A 12,774-nucleotide genomic window follows, 5' to 3' on the forward strand; every position below is an offset into this window, starting at 1 on the left:
GAGACTTTCTCATCTGACTTTAAAGTTAGTGGCAGATATCATGGGAATGTAATGAAAGTGGGCCACATGACAGGCAGGAGGAGAACCCAGATGGCAGATTTGTGTTGTGTTTGAAAATTCGAGATGACACTGAGACCCAAGCTGTCAATGCCCTTTACCTGCCTTGCCCAATTTGATTGTTACAACTTTCACAATGGGGAGTTTTGCTTGAATATAAAAGGAAGGTTTATATGTTGAAAGAATGTTTCCTTGGGGGCGGATGGATGTCCCTGCCTCTTCACATGTCCTGCAATGTGGTTTCTGAGTTTTTGAAGCTAAGTTTGGGTGCATTTCCCATGCAAAACTAAAGGTGTCTTATCATGCTTTGCGTTTCGGTTCCTGCTGCCGTGGGATGCAGGTGCACACTCAGGGGAATTCATGTATGGCTTGGAAAACTTGCTTTACAAGGACGTCAAGCCTGGTGGGTATGCATGGTTAATTTTACTTAACTTCATGAAACTGATATTCTTATTTATGCCTGAGCTTTGTGTGGAGTCCACTGCATAGTGTGTGTCCTTTGGGAAATATGGAAATGTAATTCACAGTCATACCCTTGCCATCTCTTCCTTTTTCCTTCCTCCGCAAGCCATTCATTCATTCACCGAGTCTTTGAGTGTCTCCTGGAAAACTCTGTGCTGGGAGCTTGCTGTTTGTGAGTGAGCCAGCACAGTTCACTGCCCCTGTAGATTTCTCAGCTCTGCCAGCGACTGGGAAATGTGCACTGCCCTCCCTTTGGCCTTAGTTTTTAGTACAGTAATAGTGTTTCCCAACTGAGTGCTTTCTCTTGCTTACAGCAGAGAGTTTCAAATTTGCAAGAAGCAGTAAGATGGAATACATATATATATATAATATTATATATATATATATATATATATATATATATATATATATATATATTTAATACTTCATCCATAGCCTCAAGGAGGAACTCCTGCGTTTCCTTTCCTGTCCTCCTGACTGTACAATCTTCTTTAGTCTGTTGTCCTGTATAGCTGAAACCTGAAGCTTCACAAAAGCAAACTGAAGGCTGTTTGCTGTAGGATTTAGAATGGAAATCTTATGTACACTAGGATGTGTACCAGATATTTAGCAACAGTTTCAGTATTTTAAATGAAATATTATGTCTTTATAACTCTTCAGGAGTTTATGTTAATTTCAGCACAATTTAGATTTGCTTTGACTAAGTGGTAAATGGGTCTGCATCTCAAATTTCAAATACTGAACGCTATGGTAGAATTCCTATGCAGATAATTAACTTCTTTAATATATATGTTTGATAGTGAGAGAATTTGCATGGCAGTTTCACAGCATAAGAACAATTTCTCATTTTAAAAATCTAGGTATGGAAGTAACCATGGGGGAGATTTGTAATCAAATTTGCTAATTTGTTACTTTACAAATAAACCCCAGTAGTAACCATGATTGACTGTAATTTGCTACTTTAAATCTATCATGGTAGTAATCATGACTGACTGCTAATTTGTTTCTTTACAAATCTACCACTGTAGTAACCATGGCTGACTGCTAAATTTGTTACTTTACAAATCTACCACTGTGGTAACTAACTGCTAATTTGTTATTTTGTTCAATAGGAGAATAGCATGGAGAATTTTAGGGCCCATTGTGCAGTTTTATAGGCTGCAATGAACCGGCTGTCTGTTGTGTTTTCTGGCCCTTCTAGGAAGAATCTGCCTGGAAGTTATAATGAATGCTGGTGACCTATCCTCATGCCTTACACAGCCACTGGCCTGTGAAAGCCAGCAGAAGGCACAGTGAGGAAAACCTTAGCTGATTCATTACCTTTCTTCCTCTAGATTTTAAAGTAATCCTGGTAAAGTGAGGCTCACAGTGCAGTGAGAAGATTCCTTTGACGATGGCATCGTCCTTCCCTTAGCTGGGAGTGCGTGCTCTTCATGAATTTCCCCTTACAGTTTCTGAGTGCATATTCATGTCATTTTTTTTTTTTTACACATTAGAGTATCAATTCTCAGGAAGGCAGACTATTAGAGCTATTTTCATGGTGATATTAAAGAATGTAACTTTTCACTGAGTTGATTTGTATGCTGGTATAAGGAATGGCTTGTTACAGTGGCTCTCACGGCCTGATTCAAGGAAGGACAGCTCACTGGACCACCGGTCACTGTGTTCTTTGCTACTGTGCACTCATTACAAAAGCAAAAGCAAATGAAATGTGCCAGTGTTTCTTAAAGTTTTTTCTTGACAAAATAGAATTTAAATTTAAAAGGACACTAACTCTTGAGCAGGTCTCTAAAATGTTGTGGGACACAGGAGAGAGTGTGTGAAGCATTTCCGAATGCTGAGGTAGCTGATTCTCAGGGATGACTGTTCATGCAGATGTGTGAACTGTGTGAACTTGCTTCTTAGGGACAAAGGCTGTTTTTACTCGAAAGCTTGACAGATTCTCATCATTCAAGTTTGAGTGTGTAGCGACTATACAAAACAAAGTAAGAGTGAGCTGTCATATTTGAGTAGGAACACTTGGTGCTTTTAAGGAACCATTAGAATGTTAAGAACCCCTTATTTGCCACCTCGAGCTTGAGAGCCGTCTAGTATGCCCAGACATTCCCGGGAGACTGGGGTGATTGCAGCTAATTCGCCTCTTGTGTTAAACACGGCAGGACAGAGCATGAGGAGGCTCTGCCTCACTCACTGCAGCATGATTTCCATATGCCCAGGGATTGGAGAGCCATGGCTGTCTGAAAGGCCCGTGTCACATGTGCGGTGGCCAGCTGACTTTTATTGGCTGACTATAATTAGATGATAGATCTTATACATAATTTAAAAACCTAATTGAGAAACTCTACTTACTAAGCTTGAGTGCATTCCTCATAATTACACAAGACCATGCAAACTCTCTTCCTTTTTCCAGTTGCATATCTGCTTTGAAATCATATTTGCATCATGTACTTCAATCAGAACAACATATCTCAGCAGATTGAAGGCAGAAGCAGATATGTGAATCTTGCCATCTTCCACTAAACCTGATATTAAAGGCTTCCACTAAAACCAGATATTACATTTGTACAAATGTAAAATCATGTGATTCTTCTCACTGTGAATATAATATATATACACACATACATGTATATATATTATATGTATATGTAGTACATAACTATAATCAAGTGATAGTTTAATATTATGTTGAATGAATTAAAAATAGTTTTTTTATTTCTAGCATCATAAATATGAATAATAATAGCCTATATTACTTAAAATCTCTTCAAATTGCTCATGCTTTAAATGTGAGTTTAAAGGGTCCTGAGACCAAAATTTTGAGAACTGTTTTTAGAGTATTTGAGAATCAAAAATTTATTCTTCGTTAGATTAAATAGAGATTTTCTTTCAAAATTGTGTAGCTTTTTTGTAGAGCTAAGATGGCTTTAGGAGGGATGACGTGGGGCCTCCCACACTGACATTAAAGATAGAACAGGGGCTCGAGCACTTGGGAACTCGAGAGACAGTGGTCAGGGCGGGAGGCTCCAGCCAAGTGCAGTGCCTCTCTTACCTTCTCCATGTGGTGGTTCTTTGAGAACTCAGTCTTCTGTATGCTTGATTTATGGAGTGGAATGCTAGTGGCTGCGCCATTCAGCTTCTGTTCTGTGTGTAAGGGACTTCTTCTGAAAAATCAGTTTATTCTTGTAATTCTAGCTCTTGTCTTAATTTTATGGTAGAACAATTTGCAAATATCAACAAAATAAAATAGAGCTTGCAGCTATATACAGTATCTTCCGGTCGTATTTTTGTACTTTGTTATAATGTTTATATGTGGATGTTTCAGTTCGTGTGAACAGCATATATTATGTACCTGTGCTTAGATACGTATCTCTGTCCTTGGAAGCCTCTTGCTGGATGGGAGCCTCTTGCCCACTGGCACAAAAATCAGGCAAACAGTTCAGATACAGAGCTCTTGTTATTTATTAGAATTTTGGGTAAGGTTCAGGCCCCGAGGCTGCACAGAGCTGTGGAAAGTTTCATACAGGGGGTGAGTCATATAGCAGGAGGGTTGGACATGAGACAGCAACAACCTAAAAGTTGGCTCGGTAAAGAATTTGAGGATGGCAGCCTGATTGCAGAGTGGTGTGTAGGGAGGCAGTAGCATCACCATGAGTGTGTTTTGGAAATTACAGATAACAGTCCTGCAGTTTCCCACGTGGGTGGCGGGCACGCGTGGCAAAGGCCCGGCCTGTGTCATGCACACATGTTCGATTTTATTTGTCAGGCTGCAGAGAGCCTTTACATGACTTGGAACTGACAGGCTCAACTAGTATATTAGATGCAGTAGCAGTGCAGAAGGTCCTTTCAGCAGAAGGTGAGGATGGGGAGCGGAGTCAGGAGACTACCCAGAATTGCCTCTGGAGGTCAGGTCACAGCTGATGCGTGGCTGTCAGTTGATCAGAACACTAGAAGGTTGGGTAAGAAAGGTGTTGGCTAATGTGAAAAAGCCAGATAAGGAGGGTACAATTTAGAGGAACCACTGCTAGCTGAACGTACTGGTTAGTGGACGCTTTATACCCTCCTACTTTCATGAGCTCTACCTCGTGCTTGAGCAGTTTTGTTTGTGAAGATCATCATCTAGAGAGGCCATGGCCCTCAACCCAATGTCATCCCATTTGTATTCCTGTGCCCCTGCCGCACATTGCTCAAAACCTTTCCCGGAAGGCTTTATATCATTATCATTACATTTCCAATATTTGGTTACATTGAATTTAAAGTGACACTGTAATGTGTAGTTATTAATATTGAAACTCCACTGGGAATGGATATATTTTATTCATATTTTATGCAATTGTACCTGTCAAGTTATTGTCTAGGATAAAAGTTGTTCTTTACTGCAGAATGTTGATATAGTAAAGAAAGCTTGTGAGTTTGTATTTATGTTGAAGTAGTAGGCCAGTGAGTGTGGAGGGAGGTAAGTCTCGCTGAGCTTTGATGTCAGGAAGAATTCTCATATTTTCTTTTCTGTCCTCTTGTCTGCTAACTTGACTTTTATCCTTTTCTCACTAAAATGCTTCCACTGAGAAGGACGTAAGCGTAAAAAGCACAAAAAACATTTTAAGAAACGTTTTAAAGGTCTTGATCGCTCCAAAGGTAGGTACAAGCAGTTCTCTACCTGTGCTGTTTATACACCTTGATTTCTGTCTAAGAAGGTAAAATGAACATTAGTGTGCAGCTTAAACATAAAACTAAACTTTAAGCTGGAACTATTTACCAGATTCTAAAATAAATCTAAGAAAGGACCATAGCATACGTTGTAATTTCCGTTGTGTAGTGCCTTTAGCGCTCTTTGACCATCGGTCGTGAGGTGTGTAAGATCTGCGAGTCTTGAGCTCCTGTTTTTCTTTTTCATAGATAAGCCCAAAGAAGCAAAAAAGGATACATTTCTGGAAAAATTGGCAACTCAAGTAATAAAAAATGTTCAAGTGAAAATTACAGACATTCACATTAAATATGAAGATGATGTAAGTAATTTCAGTATTTTGCTGGTCATTGAATGTGTTTTATGATATTCTGTATCTTATGATGTTCCATCTATAGAGTAACTGAACCTAATTTAAATTTAGGATAGCCACCCCTGTAAATATGCTAGTGTTCCACCCTTCCCACTCAGCAGTGCTGGCCAGGCTATGCATACATAAACAGAGTGGAAAACTGCTGCAGGGGTTGACTGTTCTCTATGCTTTATTTGGATTTTGTTGTATGTGCTCTGATGTAACTTTAAGAAACTAATATCATTTATATTGTCAAAACAATTAGTTGTGAAAGGTGATGGAGTAACTGCTGGTATTGACAGTCAGCAGGCAGGGCCTCTGGTCAGTGTAGTTACAGCCTCTTACCAGCCCCCGAGGGGCCCTGGACGGCTCAGAAGCACCCACACTGGGGTTAGAAGCTGATCTTGGGGGAGGCCAATTTGGGTTTCCATGTTAATTTGCCTTAAGTTTGACTAGCTTAGAAGACGATTGATGGACAGGATTTTATTTCCCCTTCCTGGGTGCTTTGTGTGACAGTATTCAATGAGATGCACATGTAGTCTGAGAGAGAGAAAATAAACAAACAAGGAAACCACCCACTCTGCTGCGCACTTTATCTCGTGGCCTTCTGGAGGTGTTAACGTCAACTTTGCTAACCAAGACACTCTGTATCTTGCTGTAGCAAGTCAGGAAAAGTGTACCCAGTGTATTATGGAAATGAGTTATTGTTAAAGCTGTGTGGAAAAATGGGGCACTTCTCTACTGTGGCTGCAAATGCAAATGATTAGAACTGGTTTTGAAAGCAGATTAAGAGTACCAGAAGATCCAACAACTGATCTCTAGGTATAAAGCTGAATACATTGAATGAAGCATCTTGAAGAGACACCTGCAGGTTTGTTTGCAATAACCTAGGTACAGAGGCAGCTGAAATTCAGTGGACAGATGAATGGCTAACAAAAATACTGTACATTTCCACACTGAAATACTGTTAGGCCTGAAAACAGGCAGTTCTGCCATTCACAGCAACATGGCTGGAGCTGGTGATTGTCATAAAGTGAAATACACTACTTACACAGAGACAAATACTGCATGATCTCACATATCTCTCTATCTCTATCTCTATATCTGTATGTATATCTGAGTATGGGAATTATAGGTGTGCGCCACCATGGCTGTCTCCATTATACATTTATATAAATTAAATACTTATATGTATTAATTACAAATAAAGTCTATGAAGCTGTTTGTGCTTTCCAGCTGCCCCAGAGCATATATACACGTTTCCTGTTTGATAAGTGTCTGTCTGACAAGACTGTGGCGTTCCATTTGGATGCTGTAGAACACATTTACAATTTCTTTTGTCATAGTTCACACCTCCATCACAAGCACATGGTTGCCCATGGCTTTCGAGCATCCTTCAATGGTCACAGATAGACATCATGCTCATTGTGATACAGGCTGAACACCATTCATTTATAACTATCACGTACCAAAGTTCAGAAATAGAAAAGCAGTCCATCCGTGGTAGGTTTGGGATAAATAGACCTGGTCAAGTAAATATTAAGATTCTAAAGTGTGGCCAAAAGAGGAGGGTTGAAAGTTCAAGACCAGGCTGGATTTCAGAGTGAGATCCTGTTTCAAGAAAAACAAAACAACCTCAGCAAAACACAAGACCTTTCATCACCAGACACTCTTGAAGTGTCAAGGGAAGGAAAACCATAAAGATGGTTCACGTTTCCAAAGATGGAAATCTTAAGTGCTGGGGCAGTTATTTAGTGCTGAAGTCATTGTTTGTGGACATGATACACACAAAGGTCCATCTCTTTCTAACCATCTAAGCAAGAGTCTGCTGGTCATAGGTCATAGTTCTGGGAAAATAGCACATTAGTGGCCTAGGAGCTGTCGTAACGCTTCTATGGACACACAGCACCCGATCCTGTCTTTGCAGGTCCTGGGCTGTGTGACTTCCTCTTGGACATGTGTTCACCAGCTGCCTATTTATTATTTTTATTAAGTTTACATTTTATTTTAAATTTAAATTTTTTATTCTTTTGAGAATTGCATATACAAATCCTGTATTTATATAATTTCCAACCCTCCCTCCCACACTCTCCAGCTCCTTCTGTGTTCCCCAAACTTTGTCTCAAAATCATGACCTCTACTTTTTAAATCATTATTTTTAGTTATAAAACAAAACAACCTTTGAATTAATTTGGTGGTGTTTATATGGACGGACCACTTATGGGAATGCTGTCTATTTTAAAGGCTTCACTGTCTTTCTTTTCCCATTAATTTATTTGTTCACTTTACATTCAGATCGCAGTCCGGCATCACACAGCCCCTACCCCCATGCTCTCCTCCCCTTCTCCTCTGAGAAGAGGGGGGAGCAACCCACTGGGTACCAACCCACCCTGGCCCATCCAGTCACTGCAGGACTAGGCACAGCCTCTCCTACTGAGGCAAGACAAGGCAAGGCTCCACCATCTTATATTTAATGTTCCCTTTCTTCTTTTGTAGATCACAGATCCAGAAAGGCCGCTTTCATTTGGTGTCACCCTGAGAGAATTTAGTCTGTTGGTAATGTTGGCTTATTTCAAACTTCTGTGGAATCTGTAAAGTATTACTATTCTGAAATGAACTGAGTTGACTAAGACACACTGTTGCTTTAAACAGCTTTTGTGTTTCTGAAGAACTCTCTTGCTGCACATTTTCTCCAAGTTTGCCATTTCCAGTAATATTTTATATTTAGTAATATCTTGATTTTTTTTAAATGCTTCCACATAACAAATGTTAAAGCATTTAGAAGAAATAGATGCTGTGTCTGTGTAGTGTTCTGAGCTTGTACTTGGTAATATTTTATCGGATCTCCAGCGAGTAGAGAAAGTGTGTGTGTGTGTGTGTGTATGTGTGTAATATATATATATATATATATATATATATATATATATATATAGGCAACATAGGGTATGTTAGTATAGGCAGAATTTTTTTTTTTTTTTTTTAGTCTTCTAAGTAACTAAGTGGTAAGAAACATACTTGGGGACGTGAAGTAGCTTTTGATAAAGCAGAACACTCAGTAGCAACCAGAGCTGAGTTCTTAAGGGTAGAAGGGTCGTTGATCTGGAAAATAGCCAAATAGTAGACTTTATAAACAGCACCATACTTAACTTTGAGTGTCTACCAAGTTAATAAAAACAAACAAACAAAAAATAAAAAACCTGAGAGCTAGCAGACCACTCCACCTGGTCTATAAGACATGCTAGTGCAAGTGGTCTTACTGTGTGTAGTGCAAGTGGTCCTACTGTGTGCTGGTGCCTGCTGTTTTGTTTCCCCGAGTAGCCGTTCCCTTTCACAGCCTGGTGATTTTGCTCAGGTTTTAGAACTCGTGTGAGGGAGTGGCTTGCCTTTGTTGTTTGTTTTTTACTTTCTTCTTAGCGTTTATTAACGCCCTCTCTCATTCTCCCTGTCTTAGTGTGACAAGATCCATAACATGTTGTGATCCCAGGTACTGAGCTGGGCTTCTAGCTAAGCCACATGTACCAGCTGATCAGAGAGCATCCCTTTTGTGTTTTGTGAGATTGAGTTTATCTCACGTGTGCGGCTCATTGTCCTGCTTCAGCTGCTGGGCCTCACTGATAAGAGGCTGTCAGGAAGCCTGCTGCTCTTTTGTATACACACCTTTCTTCCTTTCGTCTTCTCAGTGACAGCCTTGCTTCCACATTAGGTCCCCTGTGTCTACAGGTCTCATTGTCTCCACATTCCTGCGTGCTGTCAATCTCTCTTCCAGATCAGCTTTTTCTCTTTCTTTATATCGTCCTATAAGCAGTTAAGCTTTTTTTTTTTTTTTTTTGAGAAAAAGTCTTATTATGTATGTATGGCTGTCTGGAACTCATTAAGTAGACTAGGCTGGCCTTGAACTCATGGAGATCCTCCTGCCTCTGCCTCTTGAGTGCTGGTATTAAAAATGTGTGCTATCCTGCTAGTCTTAAACATTCTTGTCTCTTCCTCACACCAAAACTTAAAAAGGCTCTGTTTAAGTCTCCATCCCCTGCCTGACTCTAACCAGCTCTTCTCCACCCTTTCCTCAGCCAGGCTTGTCAAGAGCTGTCTGCTTTCCCTGTCTGTCCCACTCAGTTCCTTCTGACTCTTCAGCTTGTGAAGTCTGTCAGGCAGTCCGTCAGCAGTGCCCCCTAGTGGATGGTAGTACGTGGCCTTGTCAGCCACGCCACACACATGGTTGTGCTGACTTCCACACTCCCTGTGTTTCCATCCTACCTTACAGCAATTTTTAGTTCTCAGGGATGTGTATCTTCTTCACATGTACATACCAACTCTCCGTTTTTATTCATGTCTATGAACTTCAGACATAGAGTAACCCAATAATAATTTTCTAAATGAAGGAAACTGGTTGAAACAGAGTTCCTTCAAGTTTAAATTTATTGCTTCTTTTTGTTATATGAATATATAAAGAAACAGATAACTTTACCTGACACTACCTAGGTAAGGTTTAAACTTAAAAAAAATTTTTATTTTGTAAATGTGTGTGAGTGTGTGTGTGTATGTGTGTGTGTGTGTGTGTGTGTGTGTGTGTGTTGGAGAGAGGGGAGGGGGCATCTCCTCACCATAACACACAGTGAAAATCAGAGCAACTTGTAGGAGTCTGTTTCCCCTTAGACCATGTGGGTCCTGGGGTTGAATTCAAGTTGTTAGGTTTGGTGGCAAATGATTTTACCCATTGAGCCATCTGGCTGGATACTTTTCTTTCTAAATTATTTGATTATTACTTACAGATAACTAAAGTGTGTATGACACATACTGCTTTGTAAGAGTTGACCTTCTTTTCTTTTTAGACAACTAATGAACACTGGACTCCATGCATTCTAAATGAAGCAGAAAAAATTATATATAAGGTATGATATTTTTCATATACAGGGTTCTGGAATTTCTTGGTGGGGATCAATTTTTGTGCTCATGTGGATAAGATCTTTTAGAATGGAAGTATCTGTTGGTAGGAGAGAGCAGCAATGTCAGCATCCAGCCATTGGGGCCAGCTTGGAGAGGTGTCTCATTTCACTTTGCCCCCAAGGTACAATCATTTAAGTCATTTCAATGCAAACTTTGCAAAAGTGTTCAGTATATTTTGGGGGTAGAGCAAAAGTAACATCTAAGCCTTCAGGAACTTTGGGAAGGCTTGGGAGTGAATATAAGCATATTTGATTTCTAGTAAGAGATCCAGCTCTTAGGAACTACTCTGGTCATATAAAATGCTGGTATTTAGAGGAAACTTCACAATCTTTGTATATTATAAAGTTAGCAAGTGTCATGCCAGGGATATTGTATGCACAGTGTCATGCCAGGGATATTGTATGCACAGTGGGGTCATCCTGATAGTACCTCCTAGTATGGTAATAACTCATTTTTAACATTTTAAAGTTAAAAATTGAGATGTCTTTGGACACTTAATGTATTTATGGAATAAGTTTTGATTGATTCTAAATTTTAGCCAATCAGGATTCTGAGTGATCTATATACAACTGCTCGAGTTTAAGAGTCTATATTTTAAATTGGCTGTCAATCAATTTGTTAAATAAGCTATTTCTGAATTTTAAACTAATACTCGTTGCCTTTGACAGACTTAGGTATTTCATACTGATTGAGCGTTCAACGCTCTCCCTCATAAAGCACAAACAAATGAAACATGTTGCGCATCAGAGGTATTTTAATAGGGTTGACGTGTTCCTTGGCAAAGTTAGCTCATTAGGGAAAATGTGTTTAATATGGGTGACTAAGTGAGCCTAAAATGCCTTGGACTTTAAGGATTTATGTGGCCTTTGTAGTTTGTTAATAAAGGTGAGTCAGGCGTGGAAGAGTCCGAGATCTGGTTTGGAGCCAGCGTTTGCCGTATGAGTTTCTGTGATCACTTATCTGCGCTGCAGTTTAGGTTCATCCATCAAGTGAAGGGTCTGGACACAAGCAACCTCCCAGGTGGTGGTTCATGTAAGACTAGCCAGATGAGGTCTTAGATGCAGAAAGCGTAATTTGTGGTGTGGTTAAGCTGCACACCATGCATACCCGAGCAGGCATGGGCTGTGTTTAACTGCAGAGCTTGTCAGGGCTTGCTGTGGTTCCTCAGCATGCTTGCTCCCCAGCACCTCCACCATGCAGTCTGGAGCTCTCCCAGCTTCGCTGCCCATAAGGTCCTTCCCACAGCCCTCCTCAGCGCAGCCCTGATAACTGCTGCAGGGAGCTTGGATTTTCTTATCTAGCAAACAGTCTGCTAGATGCTAAATTTTTACTATTTGATAATTGAACAAATGTGAATTTCCTGAAACTGTGTTCCCAGAATCACGTTTAAAAGAATGTTTCTCTCATCGGAACATCCAATCTATATGAAATACCTAAGTCTGTCAAAGGCAACAAGTTGATTAAGACAGCCAATTTAAAATATAACATTTGCTCTTTTAAATTCAAGAGTAGTCATAGGTAGACCACCCAGAATCCTGATTGGCTAAAATTTAAAATCAGACAACATTAAAAAAATTAACAAATGCTAAACGTAAAAGTCCTTTGTATACCCTCCCCTTCACTCCCCTTTGGCTATTTTCTTTCCTTTAATGGTCAGATTTTCAGTGAGCTGGAGGGTAGTGTTGACTGCTGTTGCACAGTTTTAGAATGCTCTAGAGGCCTGACCACTTCCATTTCTTTTGCGTAGCTCGTGAAGCTGGACAGTCTCAGCGCCTATTGGAATGTCGGCTGCTGCATGTCTTACCGTGGATCGAGGGAGCACATCTTGGTAATTTCCGTTTTTACCTTGACATGCTGACTGCGTGCCCTAAGTGCGTTTAAAAGGGGGTAGGGGGCCCTTAGTGAGGGCAGGCTGCAGACATTTGGTTAACTGGCAGATCACTAAATCAAAAGTCTGAAACAACATTTGAACTTAGTCCGTCTCTTCAGAAGAGCCCTCTGATAATTCGTTCAATTATCAAATAGTAAAAATTTAGCATCTAGCAGGCTGTTTGCTAGATAAGAAAATCCCTCTGATTCTGAAGTCCATTCTGAATCCATTCACTTGCCGGTGACAGGGAGCCTGTTGCAGCGCCCCCTGTGGTTGTTCATGCACAGTTTGTGGTGCTCTTACGATGCTGTTTCCTGTAAGAAAGAGTACGAGTATTGTGAGGATGCCACCCCTCAGACCTGGAGCTCATGTGTCTTACAAGTTTTCAAATAGCTGTGGTGATGATTT

At 40.2% G+C, this 12,774-nt stretch overlaps 1 protein-coding gene across 3 annotated transcripts in view; it reads left to right on the forward strand.

Annotated features, from left to right (window-relative positions):
• Positions 1 to 12,774, forward strand: part of Vps13c (vacuolar protein sorting 13 homolog C) — a 160,150-nt gene that overhangs the window by 25,523 nt on the left and 121,853 nt on the right. For 2 of the 3 annotated variants that reach the window (XM_029482031.2, XM_029482032.2), the window contains exons 6-11: positions 398 to 460; positions 5,086 to 5,151; positions 5,413 to 5,522; positions 8,049 to 8,108; positions 10,382 to 10,441; positions 12,244 to 12,324. In XM_029482031.2, the coding sequence (XP_029337891.1) occupies positions 398 to 460; positions 5,086 to 5,151; positions 5,413 to 5,522; positions 8,049 to 8,108; positions 10,382 to 10,441; positions 12,244 to 12,324 (440 nt within the window). The remainder of the gene's footprint in view (positions 1 to 397; positions 461 to 5,085; positions 5,152 to 5,412; positions 5,523 to 8,048; positions 8,109 to 10,381; positions 10,442 to 12,243; positions 12,325 to 12,774) is intronic. The other variant, XM_021171411.3, reaches the window with a different exon arrangement.

Source organism: Mus caroli, unplaced genomic scaffold (assembly GCF_978045245.1).
Source record: "Mus caroli unplaced genomic scaffold, Mus_caroli_1 scaffold_11, whole genome shotgun sequence".
NCBI classification, from domain to species: Eukaryota; Metazoa; Chordata; class Mammalia; order Rodentia; family Muridae; genus Mus; species Mus caroli.